The 26,412-nt window shown below is 35.1% G+C and overlaps 1 protein-coding gene across 1 annotated transcript in view; it reads left to right on the top strand.

The window, feature by feature from the left end:
• The window catches only part of STPG2 (sperm tail PG-rich repeat containing 2), a 529,587-nt gene that overhangs the window by 500,967 nt on the left and 2,208 nt on the right, over nt 1-26,412 (top strand). Inside the window, 1 exon segment of the mRNA XM_089911325.1 lies at nt 1-26,412. This exon segment is cut by the window's right edge and continues 2,208 nt beyond it. Within this exon segment, the coding sequence (XP_089767451.1) occupies nt 1-95 (95 nt within the window). The 3' untranslated portion in view covers nt 96-26,412.

The raw sequence follows: 26,412 nt of genomic DNA on the forward strand, positions 1-26,412 counted from the left end.
CTCCTGGGGGTTCAGCTTTGGATTTGGAGCTGCCTCTGCAGGTAGGTTGCCTGAGGGCATCTGTTCTTCACTCAGACAGGACGGGTATAAAATAGCAGCTGAGTAGGGGTCTCTGGCTCACTCAGGCCGGGGAGAGGGAGGGATACAGATGCAGGGCGAGCCTGTGGCAGCAGAGGCTGACGTGATGTTGCACCAGCCTGAGGTGTGCCATGTGTTCTCCCTGGGAAGTTGTCCCTGAATCACGGGACCTTGGCAGTGGTGGGCTGCACAGGCTCCCAGGAGGCAGGTGTGGATAGTGGCCTGTGCTTGTACACGGGCTTCTTGGTGGCACAGCAGAAGCCTTAGTGTCTCATGCCCGTCTCTGTGGGTTCTGTGCTGATAGCTGCAGCTCATGCCCATCTCTGGAGCTCCTTTAAGCGGCACTCTTAATGCCCTCTCCTCACGCACCAGGAAACAAAGAGGCAAGAAAAAGTCTCTTGCCTCTAGGGCATGTCCAGACCTTTTCCTGGACTCCCTCCCTGCTCGCTGTGGCGCAGTAGCCCCCGTCAGGCTGTGTTCATGCAGCCCACCCCAGTCCTCTCCCTGGGATCTGACCTGGGAAGCCCGAGCCTCCGCTCCCAGCCCCCGCCTGCCCCAGCAGGTGAGCAGAGAAGCCTCTTGGGCTGGTGAATACTGGTCAGCACCGATCCTCTGTGCGGGAATCTCTCCGCTTTGCCCTCCGCAACCCTGTTGCTGCGCTCTCCTCCATGGCTTCAAAGCTTCCCCCACAACCACCAGCAGTTTCTGCCCGTGAAGGGGCTTCGTAGTGTGTGGAAACCTTTCCTCCTTCACAGCTCCCTCCCAGAGGTGCAGGCCCTGTCCCTATTCTTTTGTCGCTGTTTTTTTCTTTTTTCTTTTACCCTACCCAGGTATGTGGGGAGTTTCTTGCCTTTTGGGAGGTCTGAGGTCTTCTGCCAGCATTCAGTAGGTGTTCTGTAGGAGTTGTTCCACATGTAGATATATTTTGATGTATTTGTGGGGAGGAAGGTGCTCTCTGCGTCTTACTCTTCTGCCATCTTTAAGCTCCCCCTCCTTTTTGATTCTTGTTTAAATAATCATTTTCTAACCCACACAGAACACATTGTACTATATATATCATATTAATAGTTTCAAAGTATTTGCTTTTATATTAAATTATTTAAGAAACCTAATATTTGGTGAGTATATTTTTATGTTGTTGTAGGAATTTAAATACTTTTACTGTAGAAATACTTTTAATGTAGATGAATAATTTTTTATTATTCATCCTCCAATTGTTTATAGTGTCTTGTCTTTCATATACCAAGTTTCCATACATTTCTGACTTGGTTTCTGGGCTCCATTTTGTGCTTACCATTAGTATCCTTGTCATTCAATCCAATAAATTAGTGAATTTAATTAGTATAGAGATGTAGTATGGTAAATTATACCTTACTCATTTTGTTGCAGTTATCTTTGTTGTTATCATATCTGTGAGTTATTAGGCAATAATAATAATAACATACTTAAATTGAATATCTTATTAGAAGAGTAAACCTAAAGTTATTAAATTTTACTAAAACTATACAAAATAAGTACAAAAATAATGAAAACTGACATTTTTTACAAACATTAGTTTGTTAATTTGGAGGCTATGTTAAAATACTTTAGTAGGACCCAGGCCAAAGTGGGATGCAAGATAGAAACAAATCCTCTGTTGCTAATTGACAGTCAGTGAGATTATCATGAGAAAATTATAGTAGTCTTCTAGTATACATTTTCCAATTCATGTTTCATGTTCATGCCTTTTTAATCTACCTGTAGCAAAACTCAAGTAGATCACTGTAAAAAGTAAAATTTCCACCTACTCCAAAGTTCCATTTCATGATCCTAATATACTTTTTTTCAAATATTATTTCCTATTAGCTCATATTCATAAATTTTACCTTAAGGAAACCTCTTGCTACATTCACCACACTACTTGATCCAATATCCCACTGTGTTTATTTACTTATTATGTTTACTCTTCTTTGAGTGTAACTTATTCATCTCTACATTTATAGAATCAATTTATGTTTCAATGTCCAGATTAAATGTTGACTTACCTGTCACTCCAAAGCACAGTGACCTCTTCCTTTGAATATGTGTTTATCTTTACCCCCTATAACATAAACAAATTAATTTGTATCTCATATTATTATTAGTTATATGATAGCTCCATCTCTTTTAATAGACTGTCTATTCTTATAAGAATATATTCTGTGTCTGGTTTGCCTTTATTTACTCAAAGTGTCTGTTCTTATCATATCATATGGTACATGATTTACATTCTGTTGGATTAATGTAAACTACAGATTTGTTAAAAGGGTACAGAGAAAGAATAATAAATAATGACAATAAGTTAAGGAGGAGGTGTGAACACTAAAAAAAGATAAGGAGGAGGTGTGAACACTAAAAAAGAGAAGACAAACAGAACCATAAAGAGCATTTGATGTTTGAGGATAGATTAAAATACTACAAAAATTTTGTTACAGATTTTTCTAGGAAGATAATGGTAGGTAAGTCCCTAGAACTGATGGTATCTACCCAAGCAATTATTAATTCAGAGTTGTATGTGGGAAACTGTTGTACAAAATAAGTTGTCAGTATAAATGACCCATGTGTCAGAGAACAAATATGACTCATATAAGTAAATGGAAAATAGACAATTTATATAAAAAATAATAACAAAGACAAAACAACAACAGTTAATAATTATTGAGGGCGAACACACACATGTAGACTTACAGTCACATTCAGAGATACAGCCAGTGAACAACTATGGAAGACTCTAATTACTGTTCATAGCCCAGGAACAGGGATCTTATAAATTGTCTCCTTATGATATAGGCTTATGTGCTGCTTTGATTTAAGAAAGCAATCAATCATAGACATCACTATGACATATACTGAAAATAAAACAAAATAAACTGGTTAACTGTCATAGTGGTATTGAGCCTTCATTTTACCTAACTTTCTAGTCAAATTTAACAGACTAGATCATGACTACTGGGGTATCATACTTTCTTTGGTTTATTCCTATCTTACTGGCTGCTTCTTTTAGATCTCCTATACTAATTCCTCTCATCAACGTGATTTCATATATTGGAGTGCCAGTGATACATTTGCTGGATCTTTTCCCTTTTCTCACTAAACTACACTACAAATCTATACCACCTATCTGCTGATATTTCCCAAATTATATCTCTAACCTGGCTCTAGTTCTCTTCCCAAAACTCCACAATATTTACCCAACTGCCTATTTGATATCTTCATTTGGAGATGTCACTTGAAATAGTGCCAGGTGACTATGAGGTGACCAATAAATATTTACCAAATCAAGAAATTAAAAGAATGATACTTACAACCAAGTAGAGTTTACTCCTGGAATGAAAGAGTGGCTCAACATTAGAAAATATTTTAATGTAATTAAATGCATCAACAAATTAAAGAATAAAAGCAATGTAACTATTTTAAAATATGCTGCAAATTTTTTTTCAAAATTCAGGAAGCTTTTCCAATAAAAAAGCTGAATTAAAATAGGATTTGATACATCAAAATCATTTTAAAACTATGTAGAAAATCCTGATAGTAAGCATAATATTATATGTTAAAATATTAGTCTTATTCCCATTAAAACTGGGATGAAGACAGTGATACCAACCATCATTCAACTTTGTTCCAGAAGCCCTAAATAATGCAATATAAAAAAAAGAAATAAAATCAAATATTAAAAAGAGATGCAGATGACATGAATGTATGGTAAAATGAAAACAACAAACAGTATTAAAAATATTTGGAGACTATTGCAAAGTGACTAGAACAAGTATATATTGAAAAAAAATTCTTTAAAGTTAAAATAACAAATTAAGAAATTTTTATTACACACACACACAAAGACACTATAATATCTGAAATAAAAAGAAGTATATCAGGGAATAAAACTGTAAAATTTTGCTGCATGATACAAACCAAAACCTGCACATATATGAGAAAACATGCTACAGACCTGTATGGGAAAACTGAACATCATGAAAACATTTAAAAGATTATATAGTTAATGCAATATATTTATTTATATACTCATTGATTCAACAAATGTTTATTGAATTTAATACCCACTATGTCCCTGACACTAGGAATACAGGGATGAGCAAGATGGCTATGATTCAGCCTCCTAAAGCTTACATTCAAATGGTACAAATAGACATATAAACAAATAAACATTTTTTAAGGTAATTATAAATGGTACAAACAAAAATAAAGTAAGGGCATAGGCATGAGCCTGATGGTGGTGGTGGCATTGGTCTTTAACAGATAGGTGGTCAGGGACAGTTTCTGTGAAGGGGATATTTCAGGAGAGACATCTGAACAGTGAGGGGTCATTACAGGAACAATATGAGAGAAACATCTTCTACTTAGAGGCATCAACAAGCGCAAAAGCCCTGAGGCCAGAGTGATTTTGGTATGTTTGGGAAGAGCAAAACAATTAACAGTGTCTGGAGCAGAAGGGGAATGTGGTAGAAGATGAATTTGGATGTGTAGTTAAAAACAGAAAAGACTGCTGTAGGACCCATACACACATACCCATGTATATTATATCTGCATTGTATTATATTTAGGCATTTCCATATATTTTTTAATACATTGTATTTAAAAGGTGAATACTCTTAGTAGGCAAAAAAAAAAAGTTCTTAAAAAACATAATGTACCAGAGCAGCAAAGATGGTGGAACAGAAAGACCCTGTGCTCACCTCCTCTCATGAGCAGACCAAAATCACAACTATCTGCAGAACAACCATTGATGAAAAAGACTGGAACCTGCCAGAAAAGATTTTCTACAACTAAACACATGAAGAATGAACCACAACAACATGGGTAGGAGGGATATACTCCCAATGTAATCAAATCCCATATACCCCAGGTGGGTGAGCCACAAACTGGAGAATAATTATATTACATGTAATATAATTACATGAGTGAAAGTTCTGAGACCCTCCTCAGGCTCCCCAGCCCAGCAGTCAGGCACCAGGAAGAAAAACATCCAGAGCATTTGGCTTTGAAGGCCAGCAGGGCTTGACTGCAGGGGACTCACAGGACTGTAGGAAATAGAGACTTCACTCTTAAAGGGAGCACACAGAATCTCATGCACACTGGGACCCAGGGCAAAAGCAGTAATGTAATAGCAACCTGGGCCAGACCTACCTGCAGGTCTTGGAGTATCTCCTAGGGAGGTGGGAGGGGTGGCTGTGGCTCACCCTGGGGACACAGACAATAGTGTCAGACATATTTGCAAACATTTAACCATGTGAACTCTGCTGCTGGGGGCTGCCATCTTGGCCCATTAGTGCCAAGACCTGGCCCCACTCTACAGACCCTAGACAGCAGCGCTGTTAGGCCAAAAAACTAACTGGGCAGGGACACACCCAACCCATCAGCAGACAGGCTGCCTAAAGACTTCCTGAGCCCACAGTGACCTCTAGACATGTCTCTAGACACAGCCCTGCCCACCAGAGGGTGAAGATCCAGCTTTACCAATCAGTCGGCAGGCACTGGCCCTTTCTGCCAGGAAGCCTGCACTAGCCTCTAGACCAGCCTCACCTATGATGGGGTAGACACCAGAAGTAAGAAAACTACAATCCCATGGCCTGCAGACAGAGTCTGCCAACAGCTGGCCAGACCCTATTCAGGGAATAGCTGGGCCCTGGCCATGCCCACTAGCAGGTCAACAGAACCTTTGGAACACCCCAGACCCCATACCCAACTGTCAGGAACTGCCCCCTCCCAAGGATCTGAAACTAGCTCTGGGATCCCTGGGCCCTGCAGCCAGACTCCAGGAAACAGCCCTGCCTGCCAGTGATCTGGCACTAACCCCAGGGTCTGGTTTCATCTGCCAGTGGGTGGGCAACAGCTCCAGAGCCTCTGAAACCCTGACTGTACCCATCAGTGAGCCAGCTCTAGTCATGGGGCTCCCTAGGGTTCTGCAACCAGCCACCTGGTGAGCAGGCTAAACAGTAGTCAGCAACATACACACAAAGCAGGTCCCTGGCAACCAACCAGACTAGGGGCCCAATAAGCCTACCAGACCACCCTATGTAGTCAGCCCACCACAACAGAAGAACCCATACAGCCTTCTTAGAGGGAACCCCTAGAGCATATAGCTTGGGTGATGAGAGGGGAGTGTACTGCTGGGATGCATAGGACATCTCCTACAGAAGGCCACTTCTCCAAGGTTGAGAAATGTAAATAACCTACCACATACATAAAAATACCAATAGCAACTTAGACAAAATGAGGTGGCAGAGGAATATGTTCCAGATGAAGGAACAACATAAAAACCCTTAAGAAGAACTAAATTAAGTGGAGATAGGCAATCTATCTGATAAAGAATTCAGAGTAGTGATCATAAAGATGATCAAAGAGCTTGGGAGGAGAATGGATGCACAGAGGAAAAAGTTAGAATTTTTTTTAACAGAGTTAGAAAACATAAAGAACAAGTTAACAGATGAAGAATACAATAACTAAAGTGAAAAATCAATATTGAAGGAATCAACATTAGAGTAAGTGATACTTTAGAACCTATCAGTGAGCTGGAAGACAGAGAAGTGGAAACCACTGTTCCTGAAAAGAAAAAAAAGAAAAAAGAAAAGAAATGAGGACAGTTTAAGAGACTTCTGGGACAACCACAAGCACACTAATATTTGCTTATGGAGGTCCCAGAAAGAGAAGAGAGAAAGAAAGGGCCTCAGAAAATATTTGAAGAGATAATAGCTGAAAAACTCCCTAACTTGGTAAAGGAAACAGTCACCCAAGTCCAGGAAGTGCAGAGAATCCCAATAGGATTAACCCAAATAGGAATACACCAAGATACATCATGATCAAAATAACAAAAATTAAAGATAAAGAGAGAATTTAAAAGCAGCAAGGGAAAAGCAACAAATAACATATGAGGGAACTTCCATAAGGCTATCTGCTGGTATTTGTCAGCAGAAACTCTGCAGGCAAGAATAGAGTGACACGATATATTTATGCTGATGAAAGGGAAAAACCTACAACCAAGAATACTCTACCCAACAAGGCTCTCATTCAGATTAGATGGAGAAATCAAAAGATTTACAGACAAGCAAAAGCTAAAAGAATTCAGCACCACCAAACCAGCTTTACAACAAATGTTAAAGGAACTTCTCTAGGTGAAAAAAAAAAGGCCACAATAAGAAACAAGAAAATTATGAAATGAAAAAGCTCACCAGTCAAGGCAAACATATAGTAAAGGTAGGGAATCATCTACACAGAAAGCTAGTAGGGAGGTTAAAAGACAAAATTATTAAAAATCATCTGTATCCACAAGGAGTTAAGGGATATACAAAACACTTAGATGTAAAATATGACATCAAAAACAGTAATCCTGAGGGGAGGAGAGCACAAATGCAGGGTAGTTAAAACACATTTGAAATTAAGAGATCAGCAACTTAGAACAATCACATATATACATAGAGAATGCTATACAAAAATGTCATAGTATCCACAAACAAAAAATCTATAATAGATATACACACAAAAAAGGAAAAGAAATCCAAACAACACTAAAAACAGTCATCAAATCACAAGAGAGTAGAACAAAGGGGAACAAAAGACCTACAAAACTATCCAAAACAATAAACAAAATGGCAATAAGAACCTACGTATCAATAATTACCTTAAGTGTATATGGACTAAATGCTCCAAACAAAAGAAACAGAGGCTGAATGGATAAAAAAACAAGACCCATATATATGCTGCCTACAAGCAACTCACTTCAGATCTAGAGACATATACAGACATAAAGTGAGGGAACAGAAAACAAGGTATTCCATGCAAATGAAAATCAAAAGAAAGCCAGAGTAGCAAAACTTGTATCAGATAAAATAGACTTTAAAATGAAAACTGTTGCAAGGAACAAAGAAGGACACAACATAATAGCCAAGGGATCAATCCAAGAAGAAGATATAACAATTGTAAATATATATGCAACCAACAAAGGAGTACCTCAATATATAAGACAAATATTAGCAGACATAAGAGGAGAAATCAACAGTAACACAGTAATAGTAGGGGACTTTAACACCCCACTTACATCAATGGACAGATCATCCAGACAGAAAATCAATAAGGAAACACAGGCCTTAAATAACACATTAGACCAAATAGACTTAATTGATATATATAAAGCATTCCATCTGAAAGACACAGAATACACATTCTTTTCAAGTGCACATGGAGCATTCTCCAGGATAGATTACATGCTAGGCCACAAAACAAGCCTCAGCATGCTTTAGAAGACTGAAATCATATCAAGCACCTTTTCTGACCATGATGCTATGAGACTAGAAGTTAACTACAAGGAAAAAAACCTGAAAAAACACAAACACATGTAGGCTAAGTAATATGCTATTAAATGAACAATGGACCACTGAAGAAATCAAATAGGAACTCAAAAAATATCTAGAGACAAATGAAAATGAAAACATGATGATCCAAAACGTATGGGACACAGAAAAAGAACATTTCTAAGAGGGAAGTTTATAGCAATACAAGCTTACCTCGGGAAACAAGAAAAATCTCAAATAAACAACCTAACCTTTCACCTAACACATTGATAGAAAGAACAAACAAAACCCAGTTAGTAGAAGAAATTAGAAAGATCAGAGCAGAAATAAATGAAACAGAAACTAAAAAAATAGAGATGATCAATGAAACTAAAAGCTGGTTCTTTGAAACCATAAAATTGATAAACCTTTAGCCAGACTGATCAAGAAAAAAAGGAGAGGGTCCAAATAAAATCAGAAATGAAAAAGAACTTACAACTGACACCACAGAAATACAAAGGATCATAAGAGGCTACTACAAGCAACTGTATGCCAATAAAATGGACAATCTGGAAGAAATGGACAAATTCTTAGAAAGGTAAAATCTCCCAAGACTGAGCCAGGAAAATATAGAAAATATGAAAAAAACAATTACAGGTACTGAAATTGAATCTGTGATTAAAAAAAACTCCCAACAAACAAAAGTCCAGGACCAGATGGCTTCACAGGTGAATACTATCAAACATTTAGTGACGAGTTAACATGTATACTCCTGAAAATATTCCAAAAATTTGCACAGGAAGGAGCACTTCCCAACTCATTCTATGAGGCCACCATCACCCTGATACCAAAAGCAGACAAAGATACCAAAACCAAAGAATATTACAGGTCAGTATCACTGATGAACATAGATATAAAAATCCTCAACAGAATACTAGCAAACCGAATCCAGCAATACATTAAAAGTATCATACATCATGATCAAGTGGGATGTATCTCAGGGATGCTAGGATTTTTAATATCTGCAAATAAATCAGTGTGATACATCACATTAACAAATTGAAGAATAAAAAAATATGTTCATCTCAATAGATTCAGAAAAATCTTTTGATAAAATTCAACATCCATTCCAGATAAAAACTCTCCAGAAAGTGGGCATAGAAGGACCATACCTCAACATAAAATAAAGGCCATATATGACAAACCCACAGCTAACATCACACTCAACAGTGAAAAGCTGAAAGCATTCCCTCTAAGATCAACAACCAAGACAAGGTTGCCTACTCTTGCCACTTTTATTCAACATATTTTTGGAAGTCCAAGTCACAGCAATAAGAGAGGAAAGAGAAATAAAAGGAATCCAAATCAGAAAAGAAGTAGTAAAACTGTCAATTTTTCAGATGACATGGTATTATACATAGAAAATACTAAAGACGCTACCAGAAAACTACTAAAGCTCATCAATGAATTGGTAAAGTTGCAGGATACTAAATTAATATACAGAAATCTCTTGCATTTCTAGACACTAACTACAAAAGATGAGAAAGAGAAATTAAGGAAACAATCCCATTTACCATTGAATCAAAAAGAACAAAATACCTAGGAATAAATCTACCTAAGGAAGCAAAAGTCCTTCACTCTGAAAACTGTAAGATGCTGATGAAAGAAAGTGAACATGACACAAACAGATGGAAAGATATACTGTGTTCTTGGATTGGAAGAATCAATATTGTCAAAATTACCATACTACCCAAGGCAATCTATAGATTCGATACAATTCCTATGAACTTACCAATGGCATTGTTCACAGAACTAGAACAAAAAAATTTTTAATTTGTGTGAAAACATAAAAGACTCTGAATAGCCAAAACAATTTTGTGAAAGAAGAACAGAGCTGAAGGAATCAGGCTCCCTGACTCTATACTACACTACAAAGCTACACTAATACAAATAGTATGGTACTGGCATAAAAACAGACACATAGATCAATGGAACAGGATAGAAAGCCCAGCAATAAGCCCACACACTTATGGTCAATTAATCTATGTCAAAAGAGGCAAGAATATACAATGGGGAAAAGACAGTTTCTTTAATACATGGTGCTCGGAAAACTGGACAGCCACATGTAAAAGAATGAAATTAGAACATTCTCTAACAGCATATACAAAAATAAATTCAAAATGGATTAAAGACCTAAATGTAAGACCAGATACTATAAAACTCCTAAATGAAAACGTAGGCAGAACACTCTGCAGTCTAACATAAATCACAACAATATTTTGCGGGAATCCATCTCCTAAAGTAATGGAAATAAAAGCAAAAATAAACAAATGGGACCTAATTAAAGTGAAAAGCTTTTGCACAGCAAAGGAAACGATCAACAAAATGAAAAGACAACATACAGAATGGTAGAAAACATTTGCAAACAATGCAACTGACAAGGGCTTAATTTCCAAAATATGCAAACATCTCATATAGCTCAATACCAAAAAAACCAAACAACCCAATCAAAAAATGGGCAGATAAACCTAAATAGACATATCTCCAAAGAAGACATACAGATGACCAAAAGGCCTAAGAAAAGATGCTCCACATTGCTAATTATTAGAGAATGGTAAATAAAAACTGCAATGAGGTAGCACCTCATACCTGTCGAATGGCCATCATCAAAAAGTCTACAAATAGTAAATGCTGCAGAGGATGTAGAGAAAAGGGAAATCTTCTACAGTGTTGGTGGGAATAGAAATTGGTGAAGCCATTATGTAGAACAGTATGGAAGTTACTTTAAAAATAGAGTTACCATATGATCCAGCAATCCCACTCCTGGGCATGTATCCAGAAAAGATGAAAACTCTAATTCGAAAAGATACATGCACCCCAGTATTCACAGCAGCACTATTTACAATAGCCAAGACATGGAAGCAAGCTAAGTGTCCATTGACAGATGAATGGATAAAGAATAAGTGGTACATATACAATGGAATATTACTCAGCCATAAAAAAAGAATGAAATAATGCCATTTGCACCTACATGGATGGACCTAGACATTATTATACTAAGTGAAGTGAGACAGAGGAAGACAAAACCATATGATATCACTTCTATGTGCAATCTAAAAAGATACATGATACAAAATAACTTATTTAAAAAAGAGAAATAGACTCACTAATATAGAAAATCAACTTATGGTTACCAATGGGGGAAGGGAGAAGAGGGGTAAATTAGAAGTTTGGGATTAACAGATACACACTGCTATATATAAAACAGGTAAACAAGGGCCTCCTGTATGGCACAAGGAACTATATTCAATATCTTGTTATAACCTATAATGGAAAAGAATCTGAAAAAGAATATATTTAAATATCTGAATCACTTTGCTGTATACGTGAAACTAACACAACATTATAAATCAACAATACTTCAATAAAAAAACAATATAAAAGGAAAAAATATATAAGTATGAGATTTACTGTGGAGGAAGGGCAAATGACCAATAAACATAATAAGATATTCAAATTCTTTAACAGAGAAATATGAATCAAAACAATGGGCTAGTATTTTCACAAAATATTTGGCATAAGTAAGAAACAATAAAAACATTTAGTGTTACAACATTTTTGGAAAAACAGTATTTATTTGCCCCACCAAAATCAAGATTTAGAAAATATCCTAAAAAAATATTATATATAAGGATTTATTTCTAAAGATGGTTATTCAATATTTTTGTAGGCAGCACACTCAAAACAATCCTCGTGCCTATCTACAGCAATATTTGAATAAATGATAGTAGTGTATCTATACTAAGAATATGCTAAAAGAGAAAATGAATAGATTGAGAGTGAATTAATGCTGTATTAATTGACTTGTAGAGATATCCATAATACATTAAGTAAATAAGCAATTAAAGAATTGTTATATAATGCCATATATTTATATGAGATAAATCTATGTATGCATAATTTGTTTCAGCAAAGAGAAAAGTATGGATGGGTCCATATGAAAAGGTTGTTACCTGTTGGTTGAGGGTTAGTTGTTTATTACCTTTAAAAAATACAACTTATTCAAAGAATTCAGTAAAATAAAAAGGAACATAATGATATTAATTGAGGCTTTTCTTTGAAAGTGTACCAAACTTTCTGGTGTACCAAAGGGTGAGGTAGTAGGAAAAGTTTGTCCTACATGCAATCAATATGAAACTATATTGAAGAAAAATTTAAAACAGTAAGCAAATCCACTAAAAGTCAGTTAGATTTTTATTATCATTATGAGCTGGCAATTCTAAACAATATCAGTGATATTGCCTCTCCCTGCCAGAGGGTCCACTATCACCCCCATCACCAGCAACCACTTTTCCATGTTCCACCTTTAGTTAAGAAACTAAACTAATATAATGTTACATGGCAGTTATATCTCAATAGAAAAAGAAATGTTAGTCTGGGTAACTAATTTACTAATCTGTAGCTTCTATCGTATCTCAATTTTAGAAAACTTTTCTCTACTTAATCCTTTGCTATTAACAAAGAATGTGTGTGTGTGTGTGTGTGCCTGTGTGTGTTTGTGTTTTTGAATGTACATATTGAATGGTTTTTGTGTATATGTGTGTGTGTGTGTATATATATATGTATTTTTGTGTGTATATACATATTCTGGGGGTGGCATTTAGTAACTATTATGAACATTTTTCTTTAGTTAAATCTACTTTCATCACAATAGAAATATATATTCACAAAAAAGGAAATATCCTCAAGAGGGTTAATAGAATCTCCAATTCTATCTCAAAAGGACAACCAATGTCAACCTCTTGGGGTGTATCATTCCATAAGCAGATATTTCTTCTTTCTGATCTTTTTAGACTAAACATAAACAAATTCAACCATTTCAAAATTCAGTTACATGGTTTTCTAAATGTTCTTAAATGTGCATTATCCTGTGTTGTGCTATTTATCAAATTAGTAACTTGACTTCATATGTATTCCAAATAGCTTGAGTTTTATAAAGTACTATATGCACTCAATATGAACATAAATATTCTCAAATATGCCATTTTGAAATTTTGTATGATGTATATTTTATGCATATCTAATTTAAGAATTCAAAGGAAGAAAGAAATCTTTTTATTTACCATTTAGATATGCTTTCCTTATAAACGTTGGTTTTGCATTATATGTGAAACTGAAGAACTAATAGTGCTTAGATAAATCAATAAACACTCAGAAAATGTTTTCTTCAAATTTGAGTGGTATTCTCTTTACAATATTAAACCTTAACTGTTATGAACCTCTTCTTGGAATACTAGTTTTCATTTTTTCCCCAACAGTGAAACACTGTCTTAAAATGGCTTTTTAAATAAGAAGCCAAATTGGATAAACAGATACAATTGCAGTTGTTATGGGGAATGGTTGGGTGGCTACCCTGACCTGCTACTCCTTTTCTCCCTAGAGCCCTCATCCAAGAGAGTTCCTGAGGCACTTTCTCAAAATCTCTATGGGTCTCCTGGGCAGTATTTTAGTATTTTACTATGGATGAAATGTATGCCATATGAAGGAATCACTTCAATTACTTTTATAATTCTGAAGAATATTTGAGAAACATTGAAATAATAGGAATAGCATATTATTTTAATAATATGAGTATTACTGTTTTCTTTTATTGTTCCAACTGGAGACTGTGGTCAGGAGACACTTGTGGTCAGGAAACACTCAGATAAAGGAGACTAAAGTTTAAACTGTGTGATAATCAATATATTCTACATGATACAATAGTGTATAAAATTCTATAAAGATGCACTTTGTATCATAAATCATGTATTTTAAGAATTACATTTCATAATATACACTGAAAAATACTATCATATATATATATAACATATCAAATTCTCCTTTGCAAAATAATGAAATTTTTCCACATTATAAATCACAGAATATTTAGTGAAAAACTAGCAGCACATATCAGCAAAGCAAATGTGCCTCAGATCTCAATCAGCTGTTTTAGAATCACATAGCTCCCATTGAGAGTTCATCCACAATATTTCCCTAATCTCATTGCCTCCATATTTTATTTTATTGTTAATTGTCTATTTCTGAGGGAGAAGACTTGAATCCAAATCACAAAATAATTGTCTCAGTTACTTTCATTTTATTTTATAAAATGAAAACATATATTTTATAAGCTGAAAGCTGCCATAATCATAGCTTATTAAATATAGTGGTTCTAATAGAATCCAGTATTATAGTAAGGTAGGTTTGACTACATGTTAATTTCTGTTTCTTTATATACTCATAGCTCCTAGAAAGGAGAATATTTTGAGCATGCCTCATTAATTGTCTGTTGGTTTGGTTACTGGTCCTTTAAATTCTGTCTGATCATTCCCTCACAATGCCCCGACCAGCACAAAAAAAGTAAGCAAGGAATAACAAAACCTTTTCTGGGCACTTGCACCCCTTCTTGCCTTCCTGACTTCCTGACAAAGAGATTTCTGTCTCAGTATTTTAGCTTGCGTACTTCTGTATCTGTGTCTTTATGTGGCATTTCTTCAGTCTTCCTTTTTGACTCTTTAAGCTTGGTCTTTCTATTTGGTTTTGCCTGTGTCTTTCTCTTTTCTTTTTTTGTCTTTGTAGTCATGGGTCAGAAACAACTAATTTTATCCCTCCCATACTGTGAGTGCTAGACTCAAATGTGCAGCTGCCTACTACCTTCATTGTCTCAGCTCTCCCTCAGACATATCAGGCTCCAGATGTCCAGAACTAAACCTAATATCTTTCTGCCTGATTCTGCTCTCCCACTGTACCGTCTTTAATGGTGAGTTATAGCAACATCCTACCAGTTATTTTTGACTCTTTCCTCTATATCACTGCTGTATCTAATTGGACAACCCATCCGCTGTTTCCAATGAATCCCCAACTTTGTCTTCTAGATGTTACTATAGAACAGCTTGATTCAATAATACATCATTTCAGGTTTTATTTCATTTTTATTCAAAAAGAAGACAAAAATGACCATAGTAATTCCAAATCCAAATTCAGAATGAACTCAGTTTTTACTATAACATATTAACATGCATTTAAAAAATTATAAACATTATTGGGTTATTATAGAAAACTGAGCACTCTGTGAAGCCAATAAACAGGCGGATTTTTAATAGTACTACCTGAATATCATGATTATGTATTTTTGCCTGATTTTTAAAAAATGCTTCTTGCCACGTGGGAGTATTTCCAATCTTTGTTTTTCTGACCCATGTTTTCTAGAAAAGTGGCAGCTCGTTTAATGGTCTGACTAAAATACCACAAAGTTTTGAATGTACTAAACTGGTTGTATGTGTTTTTTGTTTGAGTTCTGCTGTAGATTTTGTTTTTGAGTGGAAAAAGAAGTTAGATGGTATAGAGAAGGGAGTTTACAATTTTTTAGTTACGTGAGAAATCTGAAAGCAGCTTGACTAAATAAAATACATTTCTCAAATATCTTTTTCTTCATTTTCCAGTTCCACTGCATAGGCCAAACAACCACAAGGCTATTTGACACATGAAAGAACTTTCTCTGCCTAAGGGGAAGGAAATGGGATTCAAGTGAACCATGAGGGAGTTGATTTGCTACTCTACAGTGTTTATAGGGCAGAGGAAGAAATTTAGTAGTTTAGAGATCAGGTTTATAATGACCACCTCCAGAGAAACTTTGAACTATTTTTCTTAATTTATTACCACTTTTAAGTATCTCTTTTTCTAAAAAGCTCAAAGCCTCCAGACAGAACTTTATGTATAAGTGCACATTATATATTTAGGAATTTGAGAAAGAAAATGGTGTAAAGCATGGAAGGAGAGAAGACTGATGAGGGACTCCGATTCTAGATGACATCAATGATAGCAACCTATCCAATTAAGTTCTCATTTCCAGAGAGCACAGAGGTCACTGGAGGTTTTCTTTTTTCCTGATGGTCCATCAGAAAAGAAAAGATAGTGCTAACCCTTCATTAATTAGAACAAAACAAAACAAACTTAGTTGGACATGAATATGAATTTTAAAATCCAAAGAAATCACTTTTTATTATTGCTTTCAAATATTAATCAAACTGCATACACAAGTTTGACACTATCACAGATTTTTAAAGAAATCATTAAATGAGGAAAAAAGTTCAACAGAAATATTTTATGCACTAATTTATTAGAATCATAAGCATTTATTTCTTTTAGCTTTCATTGTTTATACAAGACATTGATGATAAGCTGTTAAAGTATAACTTGATCACAGGATTTAGCTTTAAGAGGATATATAGTAAAATCATTTAAATATGCTAGTGTGTCTTTTTCCTATCACCTTACTTTCTTCTTTTAGAGGTAATATAATGCTTATACTCTACAGTCTACAGTTTTCCAGATAGATGCCTTACCAAGTAAAGAATCCATTCTTACTGTAGTATACAGAGTTCTATCTTTAAAAAAAATGGCAAAGCAGTTTTAATAACTCCATCAGCCACATTCTTATTTAAATCATAGGATGACTTTTATTTAGTGTCCAGTTCCTGGCAGTGTTCCTTGATCACAATCTAATTATTTTGCATTTGTCTTCTCTGAGTTTCCATTTATCTCCTGAACCCAGTCACCAAAACGGTCTAAATTTTTTAACCTATTTACCAGCTTTCACTTTTTTTCTCTCCATTTTTAATATAATTTGTTAACAGACTAGTCTCCTTTCAGTAGGTTTTAAAAATTATTATTAATATGCTTTGTGACTCATATTGCCTAAATACTGTATGACTGTAAAATGAATTCTTGAACGTGTTATACATGTAATTTATTTTAAAGTTGAAAATTTCTTTTGGTGAATCATTATCTGGTGATTCTGTTCTACTTTTGTCATTAGTAAATTAACAATGATACTTTTGGAATCTTTATAAATAAAAGAAGTAGATTAATTATAGTAATATATAATTAAGAATTTGCTTTTATCCAATTTAAAATATTTAGTGTTCTTTTAATCCTATACTTTTTAACATTTTAATTAAAAAAATTCTTTTTAGAGGTGCCATGAAAACAAAAAACGGGTATTTTGGAAGATTTTGAATATATTCAGGGAATCTGGCTTCTAACTTCCATCTGTAATAATGTCAAAGCACTGTCTGGTTAAAACTCCCCCATAAGATGGGGTTAAATTCAGTGGCTATGCAATTCTCATGACCTTTTTCAGATACTGGAGATAACTTAGTCATTTTCCATTTCTCAGCTATAATATTTCTTTTGAATATTGTGAACTTTTAAAAAATGTCACTAAAATGTTAACTTTTTTTTTTCTTCACACATTTGTGGATTTTGACTATACGAACATGGGTGTGAAAACGTCTATTGCAAATATCTTTAACTAACTGTGTGTTTCTCAACTTATAGATAATTCTGTTTCACACTTCAATGAATGATTTATGGCATTGAATAATCTATGATCTAGTCTTCTGAAAGGACATGGAAAAACATCTCCGGTTTCCTTTTTTATTCGTTTTTATTTGTTTAAAGTAACTCATTTTTTACTCTTAACATTTTTACTATGTTGTTCATATACTTTTTGGATGATTTTGTTAAACTCTAGCAGGGTGTTAATAATGTAACCATAAAACGGAAGAACCCCACAAAAGACAAATATGATAGACTTATCCATCAAAAAGTAAAAACTTTTGTATGAAAAATAAACACATTTAAAATCTTCAGAAAGAAATAAAAAATATTATTATCAAATACTACAGATAGCTAACAGATGTGGATCATTTACTATGTGCCCACTTCTCTTCTAAGAACGACTCATTCCTCTCAGTGGAAAATGAAACCAATCACCTATTCCCACCACAAAACTATTAAGAGGCAGTGGTTGGTTCTAAATCTAGAAAAGTATAGCTTGAGAGAACATGCCCTCTCCACTAAGAGTTACAAAAAATATAAAATTATTTCCATTATGAGTGAAGGAATTCAGAACATGCCACCCTAAAGTAAGCCACTCCAGGGGCTTCCCTGGTGGCGCAGTGGTTGAGAGTCCGCCTGCCGATGCAGGGGTGTGGGTTCGTGCCCCGGTCCAGGAGGATCCCACATGCCATGGAGCGGCTAGGCCCGTGAGCCATGGCCACTGAGCCTGCGCGTCCAGAGCCTGTGCTCCGCAACGGGAGAGGCCACAGAAGTAAGAGGCCCACGTACCGCAAAAAAAAGAAAAAAAGAAAAAAAAAGCCACTCTGGTGTACTGACTATTCTGAGTTAAAGGCACTTGAAAAATGGCAATTACAAAATAAATAAATAAATAACACTCCAACTTTCCAAGCAGGAGTTGAAATTTCCATGTGAAAGATGTCCTCCCTATATCAGAAGAAAAGTAACGTTCTTATCATTAAGGATGAGAAGCTGGGACTAAGAGAATTCTGTACAAGTAGACCTTGTTAAAATAATTCTTATCTCCCTTTAGCCTCTACACATAGGTTAGTTACTTTTCCACAATTGCCTCTCTTTTTTCAACCTAATGTAAAAGCCTGTAGATTTTGCCATTTTCTTTCTTCACTCCTTATGAAGGCTCCCATGTCATGTAAAACTTGTATTAAATAAATTTGTATGATTCTTTCCTGTTGATCTGTCTTAAGCCAACTTAATTCTAAGGCCCAGTTTAAAAGAACTCTAGTTCTTAAAGGTAAAGGTAGAATTTAGACTCCCCTGTACTAGTAACCAAAGAAAAATGATTAAAAGAACAAGATGACATTACATATCAATCAAGTTATCAAAAACTTTTTCTTCAAAAAAGATACACAATGACAATAAAAATCTGATGAAAAAGACGACAGTATGAATCAGGCCTCTTAAAAAATTCAAAATATGACTTCCTCTGGCTAAGTAATTCTATGTCTAATCATTTATCTTAAAAGTGAAAAACTGAGAACAGTACAAATTATATATATTAAGTAAGTGTAGAAGTAAAATAGGACATAACAACACAGTGGCATATTATGCAGCCCTAAAATATGTTTTTGAAAAGTTTGAAGAGCCTAGGGGAAATCCTGATATTGTATAAATAGTGTAACCACTGCTACTTAACACAAAAACAAGCAAGTAGCAAGGGGCAACAATAATGAATCCCATAAAGGAATACATAGAACAATGATTAGGAAACATCTAGATATTTTAAAACTAAACTGATGTAGAAGATGAATCCCAACTTCTGTCAATTACGTTTCAGAATGGTTGTATAAACTCCTGAAAGTTTACAGGCTCTCCGACCTTGGTGCTGGATGTTGGGTGTGGCTGGGTATTGAGTAGGAGAAATCTAAGCCATAGGCCTCCCATTAATCATAGGTGTGGGTCTACTTTTTATACCTTTTGGTATGATAATAAATAGATATAAAGAATTATTTTAAAACTCCAGCATCTTGTAAAAGCAAATACAACACTTCTTTGTAGGATTATTTTCAGTACTGAACAGATTTTTCTTTCCTAACTCCTAAAAATGAGCTAACAATGAAACATTACAAACCACTATCAGGAAGAATAAGCACATGTAAATAAAAGGAGAATTAGCACACTCAAGAACAATATATAATAAAACAATGTGATGAGACTTTAAAAATATCTATGATGAGACTATAAAATACATATGATTAAACAAAAGATTTAATAGAAACCAGAATGAAAAATCTGGGAAACAGAAACACAAAGATTTTAAAGATTTCTAAAATACTCATAGACTTCTGATTTCAGCTCTAACATATGTAGAGTATGGAAATCATCACTCTTGTCTTCACAACAAGAAAAAGCTGGAAAAAGTGAAAATCAATGACTTTTCTTAGACCCGTCTGAAAACTGACGTTGCTGGGACAACTACTGCTCTGAAATCGGAAGAGACAGGCACATCCTGAGAGATAGAGACAGATCTACTGATCTGGAGCAGAAGCTGCTTGAGCCATAAACTGGTAGGGATACACAAGAAAAATTCGACAAACTGCTAGAGGCTGAGTGTGGACTAGTCTAAAAATGAGAAAATCATGGGGACTGCAAGCTTAAGGGGTCCCCTATCCAATTACTTCACCACTAGGTTCTTCTGGTGAGGACTAGAAAGGTCCCCTTATAAACCCAGCAAGGAGCATAACCACTGTGAAACAAGCCCAGAGCCTTCTCCAAAATAAAAGGTCTACTCTCCAGGGGGAAGGATTTTTCCTGATGTAATTCTGAAAGTTTATACCAGCTGAAGAAAACGGAGGCACAGAAAAAATAGGTGACTTCTTTTTTTAAAGTGCATATTTTAAGAGGGCTATAATTATTGGAGTGGACATAAATGTGACCTTTTTGGCCACTGATATATGCCTACATGATAATGCATTTACATTCCTTGCAAATATTCTGTGAAATAATTCAGTTCACCCACTATTTATCATTACTATTATATAGTGACACATACCAGGCACAGTGACAGGGCAAATAAGCATATAAAAAATATGCTCAACATTATTTATCATTAGGAAATGCAAGCTAAAAGAGCCATAAGATCCTACCACAAACCTATTAAAATACTAAAATCCAAACAACGGACAATACAAATTGCTGGTGAGGATGTGTAACTATAGGGACAGGAACAAAATTCATTCTTGGTGGGAATGCAAAATAGTACTGCTACTTTGGAAGATAATTTGACAGTTCCTTACAAAGCTATACAGTCTTACCATACGATCCAGCAATCATGTTTCTAGGTGTTTACCCAACTGATTTGAAACTAATGCCACACAAAAACCTGGACATAAGTGTTTATAGAAGCTTTATACATAATTCCAAAGACTAAGAGAAACCAAGATGTCGTTCAGTAGGTGAATGGAAAAACAAACTGTGATACATCTATACAGTGAAACAAAATTTAGTGAAAAAAGGAATGAGCTATGAAGTCACACAAAGACATGACTACTAAAACTGAAAGTACAGATACTTTATGACCCAACAGTTACTCTTTTAGGTATATAACCAACAGAAGTGTGTACATATGTGCACCAAAAGACATGCATAATGATGGATAGCAGCACTATTTATAGTAGCTAAAATCTGGAAACAATCTATAAATGGTCTTTTGTAGTAGAATGGATTAAATACATTGTTTATATAATAGAATGCAAAAGAATGGAGAATGTTATACACAACTACTTGAATCCATATCACAAGCATATTGTCGAATGAATGAAGCCAGATACAAAAGTAGATTCCCTGTGTGATTCCATTTATGTAAAATTCGAATTCAGGCAAAACTGATTTAATAATGCTCTTAGAAGTCAGGATACTTGTGACTTTTGCAGGCTCTGAAGTGGATCTGGGGAGTTGTGACTGCCTGGGGGCACATAGGAACCTTCTGGAGGACTGGTAATATTTTATTTCTTGACCTGAGTCTTTTTACACAACATGTTCACTTTTTGAAGATTCATTATATTATATTTATTTCTACATTTTTCTCTATGTATGTTATGCTTTAGTAAACACTTCTTAAATAAATACATGGAGAATGTTTAAGAAGATTAAACAATGTCTAATAGCAGTTCCAGAAAGAGGAAATAAAGAAAATGGAGAAGAGATACACACATACTCTTAGTTGAGAATTTTCCAGAAATGAATGAAGACCTGAAGTCCTCAGAATTTTAAAACAAACAAACACACATAAAACCTCTCAGGTCTCTGTTAACAGAACAAAAGACAAAAACTACTTCTAGTAAGCTAGATAAGAAATAAAGCAAGATGCAAAATAAAATCTATAATATGTAACTTAGTAGTAAGTAGAAAACATAAAGCAGAGAAAGAGTCTATGAAATATTGGGTTTGGGAAGCAATGTGGAAATCCTAAGTGGAGCTTCTAGGGAGAGCCTTACTGAATGTAGAGAGATATAAAGTACACAAATATAGGCAGGTGGGTAGATGTGGTTGTGGGGGTTGATAGAAGAGGGTGAAGTAAGATATCCTTCTACAAATACTGTAGTTAATTCTCTGTAGTGAAATCATAATTCAGTTACCTATTACCTGATTGTGAGGGATATTCCACAGTGTTATCTAATGACCCTGTGGAATGATTTTATATGTCAATCGTTAACCTACTGTATCATTTGCATCTCCCTTTCCCTCTCTGTGCCACTTCTACCCCATACACTTAGTAAATGAAGCATAATGTTGCTTTCAGTATCATTCTCTAACTACCTGAAAGAGGAAAAGGTCAAAGGATCATACTATTTAAGAAGAATGACAGAAAGACAATAGGAAAAACACACTTCTCTTCAGTACTTGTAAGGGTGTTGGATGGTGTTCATGCAAATAGATGATTAGGAGGACCCAACCAGCTCAATAATACAGATTTTACAAATTTCTAGCAGAAAAATCTGAGACTGTCTAACATCAAAACTGATATTGTTTAAAAGAGGCATCCTTTGAACTGCATGGTATGAGACTGAGTAGCAGGCAGAGGATTTCTGATTCCAGGGAAAGAGGAATTGGAACCAGAATATTAGCTAAAGAGCAATTGAATAGTTGAAGTCCTGAAGACAGCATGTTTTGAGTTTAAATTTCGTTTCAACATTTATTTTGAAAAATTCAAACTTCAATACACCAGTTGTTAGCATTTTGTATCATTTGCACTTGCTCTGATCTTTTTATCTTTCCGTCCGTCTCTCTTACACACTCACTCTCACACATGTATACACATATATTTCACTTTATTATTATTACTGTGAAACTATGTATTGTATAACCATTTGAATATACCAAATATCACAGTCTTTCACCTTTAAATAGTTCAGCCTATGTCTTCTGACAATGAAGATGTTCTCTTACATGACAACAGAACGATGATGAAATTCTGGAAATTTTACATCGTTACAGTCCTTATTCTAATTTTTCTAATTGACCTAACAATATTCTATATCCAGGATCACCTAATGCCTTTAATCATCATGCTCCTTTACTTTCTTTTAATCTATAACTGTTCCTCAGTCTTTCTTATCTTTCAGGACATTGACCTTTTTGATGCTGTTTAGTAAAATTAGTTTCAATATTTGTTTATTGTCTCTTCTAAATGCATACTTCTAATCAGTATTACAAAAGTTATCAGGTAATTGTCCTTTCATCCTTCTCTGATAGGGAACAATGTAATGCATTTTTTTTTTTTTAATATCCCACAGTGACATGAAAAGACATTCATCATGCCAGGAAAAATATAATCGTTGTTATCCTACCAAACAAAAATACCCTAATGATTCATTGTGACTAAAATATCTTAGGCAATGTGCTTTATTTCACATAACAAATAGATACCATATCATTTATAATTTCAGTGAAAACTATAAACATGGCAAATTAGAATATAGTCATTTTAGCTTTTATTTCATTATGAGTTTGAGAAAGAAAACATATAGCTTTGAACATTGTATTGATTTTACTTCAATTGTAATTCAAATTTCAAAGCACTTATAATTTCAATGGAATGGCATATATAAATTGTTCTTTAGTTCAGATTAATCTTAAATCAGTTTTGCAAACCGTAGAGCACAGAATATAAAAAGTCTAAATGGACATTAGGCAACTCTTTGCTGCAGACAGATAGTTTCAGATATTTTTGTATTCTGAAAGCTACAATCTGAACATGGTTTCAATGAAGATCAAATATACTTAAAAGCCATCTCATATTCATTCTAACTCCAGGTGGAAAACGCTTGGAATACAAAATAAATGTTTTTATCTCCATATAGCAAGGATAGCAGTCTTTTTACTTTTCCTACTTGCATATGCTTGAAGAAAAAGCAAATTGTTAAGTAGATGATGTTTTTGCATAGTTAAAAACTCATAAATTATGTGCTATCATACATATAACTTCATTTTTTTGCCTAACAGTATAATAAGTGTTAAAGTTTAGTTCTTTGGATATTGTCACCTCTCCTCATGTAATTTAGTCTTTTCCAAACCTAAGCTGCCTCTTCATATACTTGTTTATTGTTGTTCTGCAATTTATTTGCAGTATTAATGACTTTTAACCCTTTATTTTATGTTGCATATCATCCTCAGCTTCTAAGTTTGTATTTTCAATGATAATAAATGGATGTATTCTTGAACAATTTACTATGTCTTATTTAACTTATATTAAAGAATAAGATATGAAATTACATTAAAAATAGTCCAAGAGGATGAATTAATGTTGTCTGGCAAGTAAGAGGTTAGGATGGAAAATGTAGGACATGGTAACATTTGAGTTTGATAAAAGTTGTTTCCACACAAAAATGTGTCAATAGCAAACCAGTACATTTCTATTTTAATCATTATGGCTATTTAAATCATTTAATTTATAACAGGGCATGCTCACTTTGGCAGCACATATACTAAAATTTATAACAGGGCAAGTTTTTTCTCCTTAGTATTCTTTATAAAAAATTACCAATCTATTCTTTCTTGTCTATTCTTTCAGATGAATGTCAGAATTACTCCATGTTTTTAACAGACTATTTTTAGGGCAGTTTTATGTTCATGGTAAAATTGAGTGACAAATACAGAAAGTTCCCATATACTCCTTTCCCCACCCAGCCTCCCTCACTATCAACATCCCACACCACAATGGTACATTTATTACAATTGGTGAAACAACAGCAACACATCATTGTCACTTGAAGTCCATGGTTTACATTAGTGTTCATTCTTGGTGTTATACATTCTGTTTGTTTGGACAGATGTGTAATAACACGTACCCAGAGGGGAATGATCAAGATAGTGGAGTAGCAGGATGCAGTGCTCACCTCCCACAAATACATCAAAAATATATCTATACCTAAAAATATATCTGTGGAACAATTCTCACGGAATACCTACTGAACACTGGAAGAAGACCTTGGACTTCTGAAAGGGCAAGAAGAATCCCCATGTAAACAGGTAGGATAAAAGAAAAAATAAAAAGAGAGAGAGAATCAGGATGGGACCTGTGCCCCTTTAAGGAAAATGTGAAAGAGGAGAGGAGTTTTGTGCCCTGCGGAGCCCCGCAACCAGCAGAGAGATCAGCTAGGATGGAGGGGGAGCTTCGAAGCCTCAGAGGGTAGTGTGGCAGCCAGTTTGCAGAATGGAGAGAGACGTGCACAGACAATCCCTGCCACCATCCTGCATTCCCCAGACTGAAACACGTGTCCACTGGTACAGGCAGGGGCTGGGTGCTAAAGCTCAGGCTTCGGAGATCAGGCCCAGGGAAAGGTCTGGGGTTGGCTACGCAGAGACAGTTTGAAAGGGCTGGAGTGTGTTGCAGGTGCAACCAAGGGTATATGTGGAGGGAGCCTGGGACTGCCACAGATGTGGGCACCAGCCGCTGCATCTGCACACCCCTTATTTAGAGGATAACAGCCAGCACATGCTGAGGAAAGAGGCAGCATGCATCCATACTAAAAACAACTCTTACACCAAAAATGTTAAACCCATACAAGCTGTACAGGGACACTCTCACATAAAAATAGCCCTCCAAGACCACAATAGATAATTGTTTCTCTTAAACTCACAGAGTAAGAGAAATATAAGTAAAATGAAGAAGCAGAGGAAACACTCCTAGTTAAAAGACCAAGAGAATTCCCCTGAAAGAAGAATGAAACAGACCTCTTCAGTCTAAAAGATATTAAGTTCAAAAAGGAGAAAATGAAAATACTGAAAGAATTAAGAAAGGCTATCAACAGAAATGCATATTTCTGTAAGAAGGAACTAGAAACTATAAGGAGGAGCCAAGAAAAATTAGAAAATTCATTTGCTGAGATGAAAGCTGAGCTAAAGGCAATGACTAGCAGAATGAATAATGCAGAAGAATGAACAAGTGACTTGGAAGATAGAATAATGGAAATCACCCAATTAGAACAGCAGACAGAAAGCCCCATTTTAAAAAAAAGCACTATAAGAGGCCTATGGGATAACACAAAGCATGCCAATCTATGCATAACAGGGGTTCCAGAAGGAGAATAAAGAGAAAAGAAGATCAAAAATGTATTTGAAGAAATTATGGATAAAAACTCCCCAAGCCTAAAGAAGGAAACAGATGTCCAGG

The sequence above is a fragment of the Delphinapterus leucas genome, chromosome 5 (assembly GCF_059928025.1).
Source record: "Delphinapterus leucas isolate spDelLeu-1000000601 "Yukka" chromosome 5, BTC_Dleu_Yukka2, whole genome shotgun sequence".
NCBI classification, from domain to species: Eukaryota; Metazoa; Chordata; class Mammalia; order Artiodactyla; family Monodontidae; genus Delphinapterus; species Delphinapterus leucas.